The 19,871-nt window shown below is 45.2% G+C and overlaps 1 protein-coding gene across 1 annotated transcript in view; it reads right to left on the reverse strand.

Moving 5' to 3' along the window:
- LOC146820941 (two pore calcium channel protein 1-like) overlaps nt 1-19,871 on the reverse strand; it is a 653,069-nt gene that overhangs the window by 29,885 nt on the left and 603,313 nt on the right. The window contains exons 16-17 of the mRNA XM_085609765.1: nt 16,794-16,884; nt 14,583-14,696 (exon numbers count right to left, since the gene is read on the reverse strand). Of these exons, the coding sequence (XP_085465891.1) occupies nt 14,583-14,696; nt 16,794-16,884 (205 nt within the window). The remainder of the gene's footprint in view (nt 1-14,582; nt 14,697-16,793; nt 16,885-19,871) is intronic.

Below are 19,871 nucleotides of genomic sequence, written 5' to 3' on the forward strand. Positions count from 1 at the left end.
CGTCAATCCAGCTTGTCTCAGGGCCTGGAGAACAGCTTGCAGGTGACGCAAGTGATCCTCCCAGCTGTTACTGAAGACGGCTATGTCATCCAGATAAGCAGCAGAGAAACTCTCCATTCCGGTGAGGATCTGGTTTACCAGGCGCTGAAACGTGGCAGGTGCGTTCTTGAGCCCAAAGGGCATCACACAGAACTGGTAGTGGCCATTGGGCGTGGAGAAGGCTGACCTTTCCCTTGCTCCATCAGTCAAAGAGATCTGCCAGTACCCTGAAGTAAGGTCAAAGGTACTTAGATATTGGGCAGCTCCCAGCCGGTCAATCAATTCATCCGCCCTAGGGATCGGATGAGCATCAGTTTTGGTTACTGAATTCAGTCCCCGATAGTCCACACAGAACCTCAGTTCTGGTTGGGCACCCGGTGGTGCAGCTTTTGGTACTAACACCACCGGACTGGACCAGGGGCTGCTAGAAGGTTCGATCACTCCTAGCTCCAGCATCTTAGTGACTTCACTATGAATGCTGGCCTTCACCTTGTTTGACATCCGGTAGATCTTGGACTTCACAGGTGGGCTGTCTCCTGTGTCCACGTCATGGACACACAGGTGAGTCCTACCCGGGACAAGGGAGAACAACGAGGAGTACTGCCCCAGGACCTGGCGACAGTCCTCCCACTGTTCAGGAGTTAGAGATGGGGAGAGAATCACTCCCTCCACCGACCCATCCTTCTCTTGAGACGCAAACAGATCAGGGAGAGGCTCGCTTTCCACGTCCTCTCCTCCGTCAGTCACCATCATCAAGATGACTTCGGGCCTCTCGTGGTGGGGTTTGAGGCGGTTGGCATGCAGCACCCGCAGGGGCTGACGAGGGGTCTTCAGGTCCACCAAGTAGGTAGCCTTACCCTTCTTCTCCAACACCTCAAAGGGTCCTGACCAGCGATCCTGGAGGGCACTAAGCTCTCCCGGTTCGATCACCCACACCTTCTGGCCAGGCTCCAACTCCACCGGGTGAGCATTGTGGTCATACCACGCCTTCATCACTGCTTGGCTGGCTTCCAAGTTGTCAGAAGCTTGCTTCCACAACTTAGCCATTTGGCTCCGGAAGGCCAGCATGTAGCTCACCACATCCTGGGGAAGCTTTCTGGGAGTTCTTTCCCATCCGTCTCTCACCAGGTTGAGAGGTCCACGTACAGGGTGCCCATACAGAAGCTCGAAGCGGCTGAAGCCCACTCCCTTCTGTGGCACTTCCCTGTAGGAAAAAAGTAAACAGGGTAGGAGGACGTCCCATTTCCTCCGCAGGCTTTCAGGCAGACTTCTGATCATGCCTTTCAAGGTTTTGTTAAATCTCTCCACCAGACCATTTGTCTGGGGGTGGTAAGGAGTTGTGAACCGGTAGGTCACTCCACACTCCTTCCACATCGCCCGCATGTACGCTGACATGAAGTTGGTCCCCCTGTCGGACACAACTTCCTTGGGAAAACCCACTCGGGTAAAGATTCCCATCAGGGCCCTAGCCACAACAGGTGCTGTTATGGTCCTCAGAGGGATTGCCTCTGGGTACCGTGTGGCATGATCCACCAGGACCAGGATAAGCCTGTGACCAGCTGTAGTCGGTGGATCTAACGGACCCACAATGTCGATGCCCACCCTTTCAAAGGGGGTGCTAACGACAGGAAGTGGTTCCAGGGGAGCTTTCAGCTTCACCCCTGTTTTCCCACTGGCTTGGCAAGACACACATGTCCGGCAGTAGGTATCGGACGACACTTTCATCTGAGGCTAATAAAAGTGTGGGACGAGACGGGCGAAGGTCTTGTCTTGCCCCAGGTGTCCTGCCAATGGTATCTCGTGAGCCAACTCCAGAAGGAAGGCTCGATAACGTTGAGGGACTACCAAGGCTCGTGACGATCCATGTAGGGGTGCCTTGGGTTCACTGTAGAGGAGGCCATCCTCCCAGTAAACACTGTAGTTCCCTTCAACGTTCCCTGCTGCCTGGGCTTCGGCCTGTCGCCTCAGCCCCTCAAGGGTAGGGCACTCCCTCTGGCCCTGGCAGAATTCCTCCCTGGACGGGCCTCCCTCCACGTGCCACTCGGCCGGGATGGGTAGGTCCTCCAGTTTGGTAACGTCCCCCACCGCAGACTCCTGGTCCACCACCTCCGGTGGCCTATCCGTCCTACGGGGTGGGGACGCCGAGGCAGGCTCCTCCTGTCCTCGGTTCTTCCCTTGACTGGCAGCTGGCTGGGCCTTTGTTCCAGGCTCCAGCCGAAATAAACTCCCTCTTCGGGTAGTCGCGGACCTTGTGCTAACACAGGCCCAGTCAGGTGTACCCAGCATCTCAGTGTGAGTCCGGTATTCCACCTCCTTCCAAGCGTTGTGCTCCATGTCATTCCCCAGCAGACAATCGACTGGCACGGCAGGGCTTACGGCAACTCGAAGTGAACCTGCAACCCCCCCCCCATTCAAAGGGAACCTCAGCCACGGGATAGTGGCCTGTTCTGCCGTCAGCCATCGCGGCTGGGTGGAGTACATCGGGAATTACCTGCTCTGGAGACACCAGTTGGCTACGCACCATAGTCATACTGGCTCCTGTGTCTCTCAGAGCCTCCCCTCTTTGGCCGTTGATGGTGACCCACTGCCCATACTTTGCGGTTTTTGCGGGCACCTGGATCTTAGGAACCATCTCCCGTTCTCCCAGGGACACTAAAGTGACACCCGCCCACTCCCTTCCCTTAGTTAAGGGCATCTCCTCCCCGAGCACTACACTAGCTACTCCGGGGGTCTTTCCTCCAGTGGGAGGGGGTGGTCGTTTCAAGCACTTCGGATCTCCTTTATAGTGTCCAACGCCACCGCACTCATAGCAATGGACAACCCTTGGCTGCTGACTCTGGCCAGGATTAGGGTTTCTGGGTGGATTAGCCCTAGGGGTGAATCCTGTTCCCTTCCCTTGGAAGTTATTTTGGGGGCCTTTGGAGAACTCCTTTTTCTTTTCCCCTCCCTCTTTCTTCTGGGGGGCGCCCTGTCCGGCCTTTTGAGTATCCCCTCCAGTCCCCCTTGTGGACACCCGGGTACTAGCCCAAATGTCCGCCTCCTCAGCAAGCTTCCGGGGACTGGTCAGCTTGCTATCCACCAGGTGTTGCCGCAGTTCAGGGAAACATTTCTCGAGCAGGTGTTCCTTCAGTACTAGGTCAAACAACCCCTCGTAGTTCCTCACTTCACTGCCCTGAATCCAACCCTCAAGTGCCTTCTTTGCATAGTCCAGGAAGTCCACCCAATTCTGTGTGCCCAGTTTGTGACTACCCCTGAACTTCTGTCTGTACTTTTCGAGTGTTAGTCCAAACTTCCTTATGAGCGCCAGTTTCATGGTGGGGTAGTGGGTCTGCTCATCCTCTTCGAGGGCCAATAAAGCATCCCTACCAGCTGGAGGCATGTACTTGTACAATCCCCCTCCCCAGTACTTCTCTGGAACCCCATGGGACCTCAACGAGACCTCATAGGCCGCTAGCCACTTGGCGATATCGTCACCCGCCCCATAGCTAGCTACTATGTCCTTTGGCAGGTAGGGTTTGGGTTCCCTGGTGTACTCGCGTTCTTGGTCTTTGCTGCCACCGTTAGGTACAGGGTGTGCCCCGATTCTCAGGATCTGAAGATCTATTTCTTTCAGCCTTATCTCATGAGCCATCCTCTGTTCCTCCTTCTCTTTTTCCAGCCTTGCTAAGTCCCATGTGAGCTGCCTTTTCTCCCTCCGGTCTGTTAACTCCACTTCAGACAAGCCACCACTAGAGGCACTGCTGCCCTTGCCCTTCCTGGAAAGTGTCCTGGGCCCCGCTGACAGGTTCCCCACCTCAGGTTGGTACATCTCAGCCCCCTCGGTGTCAGGCTCTCCATCCCTGTCTTCCTCCTCAGCCTTGCTTTCCCGTCGTGCCTCCCCCCAAGCCCTTAAGCTGGTTTGGAGTGCACCCTTCTTTGCTCCTGGGGGACAGTACACCCCCTCCCGCTGGCAAAACTCCCTGAGTTGGGCCACAGTGTACGTTTCTAGATTTTCTAGTACAAACTCCATCTCGCCCACTCAGGTTAGAGGACAGGTTTTGTGCAGTAACTATGCAGGGGGGTACCTTTAATAATACCTCCTCCCACCACCAGAGTAAATTTGGAAAAAACAAAAACCCACAATTAGGAAGGCCGCTTTGAGAAAACTCCCGGTGTAGGCCTATGGACTACCCACAGTTATTGTTGAGTATACGTAGGCACAGCTCAATCCCACCACTGAACACCAATTATGTTGGAAAAACCCACTCCCACACTGAAAGGGTGGTGGTGTTCTTCCGGACACACAGTGGTAGCTTGGCTCGAGTGGTCAGGAATCAGGCTCCGTGCTAAGCATACGACATACCCAAACAATAACCATGCGTGCATCCGTTCCAAAAACGACTCTACACCGTAAAAATTATGAAAATATCTTTCTTTATCTTCTTTTTCTCTTAGTTGCTGATTGGATAAATAAATAACAATCACAATATACAAACTTTTTAGATAGTGCAGGTCAAATAAATACTGGCTTAATGATTCAATAAATAGGGGTGATCATAAATAATGAAGGCATAAATATAAGTGCAATACATACAGGCAATTAAATATTCTGAGGCAATAAATACTGTAAACCAATAAATATTGTGCATCAATAAATACTGTGGACCAATAAATACAGTGAAGCAATAAATAGGTTAAATACAATAAATACAGTGCCCCTAATAAATACTTAAAAGCTGACAGTGACACTCATAGAATCAGATCACTTTTGAATTCCTAAGGGCTGATTTGGCCCAGGCACAGCCTGTGGGGATGTGGAAGGCTTGGGGGTGTCTACTCCCTGGCTTGGACAAGGCTGAGGCCTAAACTGAGGTAGATCAAGGGGGGAATACCAGAGACCTGGCTCTCTCCCTCCACACAACCTCTCTAGATTAGTCCCAGCTCACCCCTGGCACAGTCAGGTTGGTTCCAGCACCTCCCTAGCCCCTTAGAGCGGTCTCTCAGGTCTCCACAGGGCCTTAGGCGCCCTCTACTCCACTTACTGCCCTTTTTCTGATGCTCTGACGCCGCTGGAGTCGTGTCAACGCCGTGAGGCGGTTCCGGATCGATGGCGGCGGCCTCGGCACAATGTCAGTTCTTGACGACGCCGGTAGGCGGCTCCGGTTCGATGTCGGCGGCCTCGGCTCGATCTCGACCTCCGATTCGATGGCGTCGGGCAGTCTTTACTCGATGTCGACTTCGGGCGGCTCCGGTCCGATGGCGACCTTAACTTCGATGACGTCGGCCGGCCTTGACTCGATGTCGACTTCCGGCGGCTCCGGAGTGCGATCCTCACTCCCGACCTCCGGTGCTCCTCTCCTTAGGTTTCCGGCGACTCCGGAGTGCGACCTCCACTCCCGACCTCCGGCACGATTCTCTCAGGTTCCGGCGACTCCGGAGTGCGATCCTCACTCCCGACCTCCGGTACACTTCACCTTGGTCTCCGACGACTCCGGAGGGCGGACTTCACTCCTCCGATGACGCCGCTCACTCGACCTCGGGTGACTTCCTCCTCGACCTCTGGTACTCCTCACGACCTCTGACGGCGCCCTCTCTCGACCTCTGGCGGCTCCGGGTACGACGTCCGCTTTCCAGTCGGCGCCGCTTCTCCACCTCGGGCTCCAGGTCTCAGGCTACTCGACGTCGGACTCCAGGGAAACCAGTTTCCAGGTCAGGATCTTGCTGTTCTCTGTTTCTAAGGCCTGTTCCTGCTGTCCAGGTCCTTAGGATGGTTTTTCTTGCTTCTTCCCACACAGGGCTCTAGGCTGGGCTCAGTCAGTAGGGACTAGTATCAAGGGTGGGTTTATGGACCCCACTCCAGGCACAAGTTTCCACCCCTGCTGCCTCACTCCTTCCTCCTTCAGGTTTCTGCTGCTCACTCCTCACCAGTCAGGTGCCAACTGCCAGCTCCAACTGCCAACTCTCTGTCTTAGCTTCCCAACATTCTAAACCGCCTCCAACTGTCACAGGGTTCTGGAATGTTCTGGAAGGTGCTGGTAGGTTCCAGTGGATGCTGGTGATGTCACAGGTGGCCACCATTTTGTGCTCCAGGCCCTCAGACAGAAGTTTCAGGGGTAGCTAAAATGGCTCCCTGAATCTGCAGCAACACGAAAAAGTCTGGTGGTTCCCAAAAAGGAAAAATTCAAACAGGGTTTGAGGCAAAAGTGGGACAAAATAAATAATGATGAGGAGGGACCACCCAAAGGGCTGACAGGTCTAACAGGCCATATTTACAAGGACAGGAAAAACCATGCAATGCTGATATGACTGTTAAAGAGGGAACAACCCTCCTCTGTCATATTGTCACTAGATAGCCCAGATGGCACACAGGCCTTTACGCAGTTGGCTATCAATTCCACCCTGGCACAACACTTGGAAGGAGTATATAAAGCGCAAGCCTACCTCTCAGAAGCATTAATCAAAGGCTTTCTGAATAGACTGGCTGCCCTGACCCTCATGACGGAGCAGGCAGCTGCTTTGGAGTGTGACCCCCCCCCACCCCAAGGAGGAGCTCATGTCAGCCCTTGACGCCCTCCTACCAGGAAAGGCCCTGGGAACAGATGGACTCCCCATAGAGTTCTATAGACTGCTTCACAAGGAGCTAATAGAGAGACTTTTAGAAGTGTTTGAAGAGGTCAGTGGATGTGGTAGACTCCTGACCTGTATGAGAGAAGCCCTAGTTATTATGTTCCAGAAACCAGACAGATCTACAGACCCCCACGGTCCTATAGGCACCTATCCATCATCAAAACAGATGTAAAATTATTGTTTAATGGTATAGCAAATAGAATCATGTAGGTAATGGCTTAGCTGGTACATACTGACTAATGTGGATCTTATTCCCAGACACAGCATGTAGATGAGCATCCATCGCTTGCATCATGTAATGGATAGCTTAGCTGACAGTGACGTCGAGACAGCCCTAGTGGTTTTAGGTATAGAAAAAGTCTTCAACTACACGCATGCAGTGTTGAGAAGAATTGGTATGGGAATATGGAGCTGGATTAAATTCCTTTACACAGACACTCTTGCTAGAGTAAAATTGGAGGGTCTGGTGTCAGATAGATAAACAGCAGGAAGGGGCACTAGACAGGGGTGTCAATTGTCACCATTGCTTTTTGCACCGGCAGTGGAGCCCCTGGCGATCCATCTTTATACATTCATGAGAGAATGGAGAAAAACAGTAGGAGATATGACCCACGTCGTATCAATGTACACCAATGACACATTAGTTTATGTGTCCCAAATAGTGGAGGGGATAACCTGTGCTTCTATGCAAACTACGAAAATTTTGTAAACAATCGGGCCTGCAACACATCACACATAACACTGTACAGTTCCTGTTTGCAGCATATGTGCGACACGTGGCTTAGCACATGAAGAAGTTCCACTATTTGGGGAGGATGACAGCACACACAGCAGCAACGCAAAGTGCTTCAGGGCCTTGAAGCTTCGGTACATTTCAGAAACATGCTGCCACTATTAGTGATGGGAAGAGTTGCTTTGGCTAATTTTGTCTTCTTCCCACACTGCATATATACATTACAAAATTTACTGCGTCCCATATACAGATCGGCGTTCAAAAAACTGGATGTGCCAATAATCTCACTAGTGTGTGCCCCCCAAGATAGCTGCACATCTGCCAGGCTCCTTGTACCAGGGCTCACAATCCAGCATAATCTGTTCTTAAAAAGGGCCTCATCATATACATGGATTGGTGCATGAGTGCAGTTGCCCTGGGCTGGAGTCCACACCCTCCGACAGTCATCATTTGTAGGTATTTTACTGTTTTTGAGGCATACTGGCCACCTGGGCCTTTCTGCAGCCTAGTTGAGGCCCATGATGGCAGTACGCCTTGCCTGTGAACTGCAGCAGCCATTACTGCCACCCGGAGAGTACTGCCAGATCATCCTCTCATCTAACCCACCAGAGGCCTAAATTATCAGCCGGTTCCTGAATCTGGGCCTCCCCCTTTCCCAGTGATGTGTGCCTCCATGTTGCACAGCCTATTCCGGACTGGCGCTATGAGTGGAGCTTTGCGGCCCCCTGTGTAAAGGCCAGTGGGCTCTGGCGCCGAGGTGAGCATTGTCGGCTGGGGTGGCAGCACAACTGGATGAAAGGAGCATAGTCACTGTCCTACTCCCAGCCTCCTGTTACCGCACAAACGTGTAGGGACTGTTGCTGATTGCCTAACCCGAGAATCCTCTCTGGTGCAGAGATGAGCCTGGAGAGCCTGGGTGGCCGCATAGCTGGATGGAAGGAGCATAGCCACCGTCCAGCTCCAGGTCCTGGCCCCCTGTCACTGCACAAACAGGTAGAGACTATTGCTGATTGCCTGACCAAAGAATCCTCACATGCACAGGGTGCCAACACGGAGACTATTGGTTTTCACCCACACTCTTGCCCACCACATGTGGGTGGCAGACATAGGGGCCCCCTGAGACTATCGGGCCTGCTGACGGCAAGATTCTGCCTCCCTCTGATGGACCTCAGATAACAGGGGGCTGGTTCATTGTGACAGGGACTGGCCACATGCACAACATATAGCAGGTGCTACCCTTCCTTATTGTGGGGCCAGTCTGGTCCTTAATAAGGAAGGTTAGAACCTGCTATATGTTATCCATGCTTCATCGATTTACTCACAGAAGGTTGTGGGACACGCCAATGTTTGAATTCGAATATATGATAAACTTGTTCCTGGGTGTCAGGACTTACCTTGCAGTTTGTGCCCTGAGCAGATTCAATACAGGGTAAATTGGCCACCACACTTAGCCTTCCTCTACTCTCACTGTAGAGTGAGATGTGGTAGAGACAGGACAGCACCCCAGGCTCAACCATGGGAAAGCACAGCTCTAAACAGCCTAAAATCACTTGATTCCAAAGCCCGAGGCCGCCCACTTCACTAACAACTTGGCTTCTATTGCAAACTGGTCTGGACAGGTTGCTATACATTAGGTTAAGAGAACTCTGCAGGGCAAGGTTTCCAACCTTCCCACAGGAGCCAGAGCCCCGCCACACACTTTCTTTGTTCCTCTACACTCAATCCCATACGGAGCTCATCACAAGACTCTATAACTCATTGCAAAGAGAGGCCCCCATTGCAACCCCTGAAGCCAGAGTGAAGTGGGATCTGACACTTCAAATCCAATTACCTGACAAGGTATGCCTTTTCTACTGCACACAAATGGGGTCTATATCCCTGGACTACATGTTAAGGCGTATTCATTTAAAAAATTATGCATCAGATGTATTCACCTCAAATCTTTTGTAGACAAGAGGTCTGACAACTGAGGAAGAGTGTAAGAGATGTTGAGGCCCAAACACTGACTTTTTGCACTTGGCTTGGACTAGTCCCATTATACACATATTTGGGGTTGATGTGTTCCATCACTTAACAGCAATGCTAGATGTACCTATTGAACCCTCACCTCTAATGGCCTGGTTTGTTTATACATTTGAGCTCTCAAAGGGTGCATGTCGCTTGGCATCTGTGGCACTCCTTCTGGAGATAAGGAGGGTGGCATGTGTGTGAGGTAGGAATCATACTACAAAGGTCAAAAACCGGTTATCTGATATGACATTCCGTACTGAACAGCTGGAGCACTATCACTCCACACTGCCCCCAGCGAAACGGCCCAAATACATTTATACTATGTTTAGTAGCCATTTCAGTAGGGCTAACCATCAAGCAGATTCTTCATTGACTCAAGTGCAGCAAATGAGATGCTGTTACTTGTACATGGTTGTAACTATGACCAGTAGGCTGTGCCTTAATATGGTTATCTGATTTATAGTGCTAGTATTGCTTTTTACTTTTGCATCAGTATTAACTGTGGTCTATAACACCTCCTGTTTGCGTAATTTTGTATTGTTAACTGTTAATGACCTGGAAAATGCAATACACCAAAGTTAAAATAAAACCTTGTGAGCTTAGCTGATAACGTTAATTTTCAACCTCCTGTTTCTCTAAATAATGTGATAACTTAATCCAGCTAGTACACTAATGATATGCTCCCTATGTTCTACAGGCGCTCATGAATAAATATGAATGACATTGAAAAATATGGCCACAACTAGGTTAAGGATATCAATTAAGACATGGTGTATGGCTTGCAGAAAGGTCACAGGAGAATTACATGACCAAGAGGGCATAACATGATATTAATACTGCTCAAACGAATTATGGAATGCTGTTTTGCATCAATCACCAGATTTGATTTGTAGGAGATGATAGGCCCTGTCCAGATCTATTTTTATTAATATTGTGGTACCTCTAACCGGATCAAGGATGCCTGTTTGAATTGCAAAGGATGGCAGTCTTTGATGGTAATCTTGCTATGTCCTCTTTAGTCGACACGTCGTCTGAGTTCCTGTGACTTCTTTGGCATGAAAAACATAGATGCACAAGCAGGATATGAAGATTGGGTTATTGTCTAGGTTCCTCTGTGAATAGCTCCTGATGGTTTATTTTTCTAACAGGCAGTAGAAGTGGCCAAAAGATGTGGTTTAGTGAGGTTCAATTGGTATTGCACAGTGGCACAGTTGATACTAAAGGTTTCTTGGAAACATCCAGGAAGGCATGGTAATTAATTGGAATAACTGCAAGATTAGTGACCATCTTAACTATGAGCGTGACCTACATATCAGCCAGCCACTACCCCTTCCAGCAGTTGAGCTGATCAGCTGTTCTTGCTGAGTGGTGATCTAGCGTTAGCCTTGCTGGGGATAGAATGTTTGCCTGATGCTACTGCTTATCAAAAAGTACCTGCTTTTGCACTCACATGCAAATAACATTGTTTTCTTTTACTGCCTTTTCATCCTCCGATTACATGCAATCTCATACAAGTCTCCTCTCTATTAACCTGAGGAACAAAAGAAATAAGCTTCTAAGGATTGTTTTTGTGCAGGAAGGTGTCCCTTCCCACACAAAAACAATCCTGCCTGTAATGCAGGCACCCTTGCACTATGCTGCAATAGTGCCCCGTTGTGTAAATTAATAGTAGATGTATTCCACCCATGAGGTCGTGCCTGGTGTGGCAGCATATATAAGTTAGAATATTAGGCTTCATGTGATAATCCTTTAAATGTACCATTCTACACCTGCCACTACAATAAAGGTGTTATAAATTGAAATAACAACCAACCTCCCCCTTAATGTGATGTTTAGGGTGGGTGAATAAGGGAACTCTTAGCAAATTAATCCTAGGTGGCAGTGCACCATATATGTTATTTTATTTTAAATTAAGTGCAGCTGTGGCTGCTGCAGGTAAAAGCGGTGGGGCCGGCTTGGGGGGGATTTCGAGAGACGACCATGAGGAAACATTAATTATTTATTTAATTTTCCCTTGTGGTTGTTTCTCGAAATCCCCCCTCACCCCCAGCTGGCCCCACCACTCTTACCTGCAACAGACGCGGCTGATTAAGTGTAAATCCCCTTATGAAGCAACATGTTTAAATGTTGTTTTACATATAAAGTTCCCAACCCTTTCAAAAGAATCAAACAAGGACCAATGACCCTCTCAATCAGGGTTAGGGACTCACTGAGCCCACAATAATGGGCTACTCTCAAAGTGATCAACCAACTTTACCAAGGCTAAGATGCGGAAAAGAAAAGTAGAATGGTTCTTCGCAGACTGGTGAACAGAGAAAAAACATATCCAGCAACTAAACTCTTACACAAATGACAGAAGTGATTCAGGGACGGTCTTGCATGTTTCACAATTTGTGACACCAAAGGATATCAATCTGTCTTGTACAATATCTCACACAACAGTCTGTGCATGCATTTGCAGAATGAACTTTGTGGTGCTGTTGCCCTATGCAAATCCCTGGATTTTGCATATTGTTTACCTTTGACAATTAGAGTATTCTCCTTCCTATCAACTGAAAATATAACAATTTTCTTCCATGGAATTAACACACCCTATATGCCAAAAATACGCTGTCCGTCAGAATGACATAGCTACCCTCATCTTCGAAAAGTGCCATAACTGACTTTTTCGTGACAGTCAGTCACACTTACAGTTATTAACACCCATGCTCTGCCATACCTTAATAAGCATAGCCTTAAGCTTCTACTTCACATATTATGCCTACGCTCGAAGCACTAGCAGGCAGGTGCATGGACAGGGAAGATCATGCCTCATTGGTGTCATGAGAAGTCAATTAGGCTAGCCAATCTGCACCACAGCCTACCTGAATTCAATGTAGGTTGTTTGAACTAACATATTATTGACACTGAAGCAATAACAAGAGTTTAATTACAAATCATTTTTTATCATTTACAAAGGCAAAGGAAGAACGAAAGATAGAAAATGTCAATCCAACCTTGCTAAAATAATACTACAGCACTAAGAAAAGAAACATGCACATTATATACCCGTGATATGGACTTTTCCTAAATCAAAAAGAGCAACCAAAGACCCTAAAGGTGGTATATGGTGGCCCCAGTCCCTAGCCAAGGCCATCAGACTGGTCTTACGCATATCTCTCATCCCCGAGCAGAGACGTACTTGTTTCTTTGACCATCATGCGGCCCACATTTTCCTCACAGTTGCAGCAATCCCTGAAAGTTGAAGAAAGTGTTTTCTGTCAATTCCCAGGGTTTAGCAGACTGCTTGAAAAACAATAAGTTGGCATGGTAAGAGCACCCAAAAGTAAGAATACCATGCGATATCTCTCCTCTAAGGTAGGGCCCACCTGTTTCAATAACTCAGTCAGCCAAGAAATTAACCCACATTGGAATTTGAAGAAAAATCATTAAACAACCCCTCCTCAAAACAGCCGAAGACTCCCATCATTCCTGAGTCATCCAAACTAGTCCAACAGGCAGTATCTGTTGTCCTCTCATTACAGGAATGTAAGAGCTGAGAGTGAATAGCGTTCTGAATCATCTTAGCTCTTAGAGAGGTTTCAATATAGCTGGAGCACCTCCAAGCAATCCCTGTTCCTACAGCAGTGTTGCAAGAGACGTGATCACACACTGTCAGTTCAATATGCCTCAAGAGATTAATAATTTCCAGAGCAGTCGCCCTACAAATCAGTGACATATTCAATATCAGCCGGAAGTAAATCGAGTTCCACAATTCTTCCGAGCCCACAACACCCCCACCTCTGTAGCCTGTACTAGCGCCCCATCAAGAAAAGATGCCACTTCAAGCTGCTTACACATGCCTACAAAGCCCTCCATAACACCGGACCTAAATACCTGAACAACCCTCTGACCTTCCACCAACCCACCAGACACCTACATTCTGATGCTCTGGCTTTTGCCACCCGCACCTGCATCCTTTGTACCCAAACCGGAGTTCACTTCTTCCCCCACCTTGCAGCCAAAGCCTGGAATAACCTCCCTATCCTCCTCTGAAAATCTACCTCCCTCGCTGATTTCAGAAGCAGACTCAAGACCTAGCTGTTTGAGTATCTCCACCACATGCTAGCGCCTGGGTCCCCTCAGGGTGATTATCGCGCTCTACAAATCTTAATTGATCTCGATGATCCAACTGAGTTAACGGCCTGAACATATACAGCCTGATCAACTTTTTTTCTTTATAATTTCTCCTAAGTATTGGAATGCCTCCATTTATTGTTATAATCCCTATGCCTCCTAATTCGTTTTCAGAAATAAACATGTGAAAGTCTCCAAAACCAGAGCAAAGCACAATAGAACAGTCCGCTCTGTTTAGTTCTCTCAGTTTTAGCAATTGTGCTGAAATCGCTCCAGATTGAGATTCCGGTACTGGGAATGTGGTTGGTAATTTTATCCATTGTACATAGAGTTAGCCAAAACCAAAACTTCATGAGTCTTCAGTGAGACAGAATAAGCTAGTGAGAGGGAACAACCCAATGAGAGAGAGATGGAAGCAAGTTCAGGAACAGTGATCACTAAAGCATGTCGCTTGAACCCTGTATTTTAAGACGTCCTTCCCTATGTGGAATGATCTAAGTGCAACAAAACTCTCTCAAGTGTTTGAAGCTAGATTTATTATTTTAGAACTTAAAAGAACTTATTTGTAGTCACTTACATAAAAACATTTTTTTTAACCGTTTATAATCCTGCGTAGGTTTCGCTGGTGCTGTATCTGTTTGCTTCATACTCTAGGCTTTTGGAGCTGATGTGCAGTTTAATTTGATTATTAATTAGAATTACCCCTTCAAGAAGGCTGCTTGCAAGCCACTGATAGAATGAGGATTTAAGACTTTTCATCCCAAAATAATATTGATGTGGCTTCTTTCTGTCAGGACTTCCATAACACTACTAAGGAGAATGTGATAACCTGTTGTTCATGGCTAAAGAGAACAGAGCTCTAAGATCTTCACTAAGTTTGTTGTGCTCACTGGTGACCCGGTCACAACGGGCAACCATCTAAGTGTTGCTACAATACACTTCAATGCCAAACAAGCAAAATATCAGTTTCTTGCTGGATAAGTGGAGACAGTAAAGAAAGATAAATCCTTTGAAGGCAAACAGTGAGTGCACCTTAAAGTTGTGGAATGCTAGCAAGACTTTCACTTTCATTACTTACTCTTGGATTCCCACACCAAGTTCTTGAATCTTCTTCTCAATGGCAGTTTCAACTTCACTTTTTTCAACTGAATACTCCACAAAGAAAGCTTCCAAAATAAAGGCTACAAAAATGCTGGACAAAAAGAAAAAGCAGACGTTAATGAAAATGTTAGACGGTCTTATACAGGCATTGATTATCATCACCTTTGCATTGCGATGGCCCTAGCAATACCAGATTGCAAAATGTGCACAGTACGCACAATGTATCTGCTTATACTAGCATTTGTTGAGTTTGGAGTATTGTTGGTGTAGATCAATACACCTCAAATATTATATCTCACCCCTTTTAGACAAGGAGACCTATTTAGAGTTTGGTAGACAGGATTCTCTCTCAAAACGTGGCAGAGCTCCCATTAGCTTTAATTAGAGTGTCATTGACTATATTATTGTGTACTGTAATAAGGTGGCTGGGACAACTGCCATGTTTTTGATCGAGTATCCTTGAGTACCCTTCCGTCAAACCCTAGATAAGCCCCTTGGTCGCCTAAGCGCATTAATGGAGACGTTTGAAGAGTTGGTGCACCATAAAATGAAAATTCATGATAAATATTTGGTTGGTTCTTTGGCAACGTGCAGCATCTAGGTTTTGTAATGAAAAGGGCATTCACTTGTGCCTTATGACAGTGAGAGATGGAGGGCAGATATTCCCAGTCAGTTTCTTCTTTATAGTTCTAGCAATCAATGAATGTTAAATTCACAAGCAAATCCAGGACACCATTCGAATTTTGGGAACATTCCTTCCCCTCAAAACTGGAAATCACATCCCGAAGCTCACCTATAATGAAGACTCAGTCATCTTAGACATATTTATCATTGGCCAACAGCTGGTAAAGGAAGCCCCTCTGAAGCATACTGTCACACCTCAGTAAATTTAATGATAATTAACATGTCCCTTTAAACCTCATTTAGGGCAATATGTGAAGGTGGGTCCTGCCTATTTCGCAAGTTGTTCCAGCTTATACCATCAGGAGGGAATTAGATTTACTCCCACTGAATCTAGAGGAAACTAAAGCTTTGTTCAGTCTTTTGCAAGTATCTAGCTTTGAAGGGTACCTCAGCTTTATCACTCAATTTGTTTTCTAATGGAACAACAAAAATTTGGGTTTGGAGGTTGTTGAGAAAGCTTATATCAACAGGAGTCCTTGAAGGTTGTATTCTTCTATTACGTCTTCATGTTTGAATAAACCATATTTGGAAATGGGAAAGAACAAGCTTGTGAGTAGTTAACTGGCTTTCTAGTGACCTCCCACTGCATGACAATGTAATGTCCTGAAGGTGTTGTACGAATATCCTGAAGCTGAGCTTGGGAATAGAGATAACCTGCAAAGGAGTAACCAGATGCGAGTGTTTTAGGTTTCCCCTCCAATCCTGTGGAATTCCTCCCAGATAATGGTTTGAATGTGGAGCAATTTATTGGAGCCACACAAAGGGATGAAACCACACCTGGTAAAGAAAGTACACAGAATACCCTCTAGCATGGGATACTAATTTTCTTCATAAGTGCACTTTTGTTTTATTCATTGGTCCCAAACTGCACACCCCTGTAATGTCCCTAAATTTTATATTTAGGGGCAACCCTGAACCTTGCCTCCTCATATTCGAGGAAGAAAGAAGGACCGAAGAGCCGTTAAAGTTTCTTCCCTACATTACAGCACACCCAGAAGCGTTGCATGCGCTTAGTTTACATTACTGGAAGTCAATGGATCTTGAGCCCTGAGACGTTTTATGTGTGGAAAAACGAATAAAGCTACACTCTCAAAATAAATGTTTTTTTGAAGTAGGATAATTTTCTAATATTTTCAATAACAGAGTAAAGCGAGAAAAGACAATTACATAATTCAAAACATTATAGCAGACCATCCCCTACACTACCCATCCTCTATAGCACAAATGGGTTCTTAAGAAGGCAGACACTTTGAATTGTCCCAAATATTTAAAAGGTTTGAGGTGACTAATGCAAAAAGGTTAACCAAATAGATGTCCAATAAGAAAGATATCTTACTATTTTACTAAAATACATTTTCAGCTGTTCTTGGCTAAACATGGAATTCTGCGTCTACATGTGCACTTCCACATGTAAAATAATAGATTATTTTCCATAGGTATCCATTTATGACCAATATGTGATTTTTTAAAACAACTCAGATTGTTTGTGGAGACCTGAACTTACTTTATAATTATGATGACCACCACAACATGAAAGGCAATGAAATACAGCTTTGCAGCAGGATGGGTTACTAATGCAAATCCACTGGCAATAAGTAGGATGTTAAGAAAAAATAGTCAGTGGATAATAAAACATAGGTATGCTTCTATTGCAAATAATTTCATAATTACAAGTAAAAATTGCATTCTTTTTTCATAACTTTATACAATGTGGCACCCATATCATTGTTTTTCATACAAAGACAAGAAAACAAACATTGCAAGTTTATAAACATAGAAAACAATATTTTCCACAATATCATCACATAAAATTATTAAACACAGATTACAATTTGTAGCACAAGAACTATTTCCATAGTAACACAAAAACAAAACCACACATGGTCACTATGATTGATTGATTGATAGGCTTTATTCGATAGAAAACATATCTTAAAAGCATCACATTATATACAATTACATTACACATATATATAAAGACAAGTTTAAAAAGAAAAAACTATTTACATCAAATGTAAGTTTAGGTTGATTAGTCAGATTTAATCACAATTTAACCAAAAACTTTAAAATGCATATTACACATTTTGTTCAAGCCTTTTTGTTCAAATGGACGAAGTCCATGATAGAAACTTTGAAAGACCACAAACAAACAAGGGTCGTGTATCTGACATTAAGATACGGAGTGCCTCATTGTGATGCCTAGTACCCAACAAGCGACAAATTGGTTTCAGCCAGCTTTTCCGCGATGATACATATGCCGGGCAGGCAAACAGAATATGGGCAACAGTTTCTGCTTTGGTTTTACAGATTGGACAATATAATGATGTCTGGGATGGGGGTTTCCAGTGGGCAGTAAAGGCATGCACTGGAAGAGCCCCTACCCTAAATCTGAAATACAAAGCCCTTTCAACGGGTTTCCAGACAATGTCTAAGTAGGTTCCCGAAGTGGCACATCCTTTATCTTTAAAAAATCTTCTGTTAGCCTACTAGGAATTAAATCAGAGCTGGCTCTTGCTGCAACCCACCTCCAGTACAGGGTCTTCAAAGTTGCCTTCATGGTCACTAGTCAAAATCTATTTTCACTTCTTATCATCACCAGCCTTCATTAAAAGGAACAAATTGACAAAGTAATGAGCAATCTCCTTGTCAGAAAAAGCACCTCTTAAGACGTTATTAGCTTAGCCAATTCCAGGTCTGCTTAAATAGAGCAATGGGAATGCGAGTTTGTGTGCATGAAAATATTACTGAAGCAAACTGAACTCTTTCCAGACTTAGAGAGTGGATATAGCCTTAAAGCTAGAGCGGTCGACATCGAAGCTGGGGAACAGAGTTCGAGTCTCGGCAACGACGCTCAACATACTGTGATTCTGGGCAAATCAATTAATCTCCCTGTGCCTAACAAAAATAAGTGTGTCCATCGGTAACGAAACTGGTGCTCATGGAAAGCGCTCTGATACCTGATTTCTCGGGTCTGGTTCACGCTGTATAAAGCTCTAAAACATTATTTGTTTAAAACAGACTTGTATCCTCTAGGCTGAGAAGATTTTAGAAAGCGCTGTAAAATGAATAGGTTGATGAACAGAATTCTTACTGCCATTTTTTAATCCATTGAAACCAGCCAAATTATTATGGTATTTTGAGATCAACATGCATAACAGCACCTTTCCTTCACAATACAAACGTTGATACTTACAAGTGTGACAGGTGGATAGGTACGTAAGTTGTCTTCAGATGTTTCAAACAAAAAGAAATGATATTTTACAAGACACCTTAAATCCCCAAACCCATTAATTGAACAGTCAAAGAGGAAGCTGTCCAAAGTGTAATCTATTACATCAGTGTCAGGACATTTGCTTTATTCTGAACTCTAATAACTATTAAATTAATTCATTAGAATTATGGTATGGATGGTTTCAGACCAGCTAGCATTTTTTAAGGGATACCTTATCATAAGCGTCAAAGTTCACAATTAACATGTCGCCTTTAAATGATTACCTACAATGAGTGACACAGAATACCCGCTGTCTCTTGTCTGTAACTTACGTGCATAGAATTATAAAAAAGCTAATATACATTTACCTTTATTCTTTTTAAGAATATAATTTTTTCTTTGCTTTGATGTTAAAACAATTCAATTTTCAAGGTATACATTTTCATTACCATTATTATATGTTTTCTGTTTATGAATCAAAGTTCAGTCCCATCATTTCTTTTAAATAAATACAAACACATTTAAATTAATATTTATTTTAAGAAAATGTTAAACTCCTTCATTTCAAACAAACATACATGGAGCGTTTTAAACACTAATGCTCATGTTCTAAGTCCCTTTGATTAACTAAAATGGGTCATGTTTTCCTCATTATTACTTTTACGGCAATCCAAAAACACGTTAAAATTATTAAAACTGCCACAGGCTTAGCGATCGTTGGTAAAGCCTGTGCACCAGATCCAAGACCCACAATTTTTATAAGCTATTCCTTTTAAAACTTTTGTTTTTACTGCAGCAACATATTTTTTAATACCATTAATACTATTTACGTTTCAGTTAAATCTGAAACCATACTCTTGAATTGTTGTCAGTATGTTCACGTTTGTCGAATTTAAGAGTGAGTACAGTCGTACTACTCACATATATCAAAATGGCATTCAAAAACCTATATAGAAAAGCACCAGGTGACCAACTAGGTAACATTAGAAAAAGCAAAAACAATCAACTTTTCAGACAGTAATGATTCTTATCTATAGCAAATAATTGATCCAAACAATGGAGACCCAATTCATTTGCATGTTTTTGTGTGTATTCAAATTTCAACAATAAATAGGCAAAATAGGTGAAATTTCAATGATATACAGAAGGTCTATGTGAGAAGTTGGCCTGGTATATGCTGTTCACTAGTTCTAGTGACCACCTTGTACCATGCCAAGCAACCCTTATGGTGTGGTTGTAAGTCAACCTTTTCGGACTAGCTGCCCTAGTGGTAGCGTAGGCTAAGCAGTCTTTGAGGCTAAACTCGTGATGCGTGTTAAGCAAGCTGTTTTACCAATAGTAACCCCCTTTTATACCAATGAAAGGACACCA

The sequence above is a fragment of the Triturus cristatus genome, chromosome 6 (assembly GCF_964204655.1).
Source record: "Triturus cristatus chromosome 6, aTriCri1.1, whole genome shotgun sequence".
NCBI classification, from domain to species: domain Eukaryota; kingdom Metazoa; phylum Chordata; class Amphibia; order Caudata; family Salamandridae; genus Triturus; species Triturus cristatus.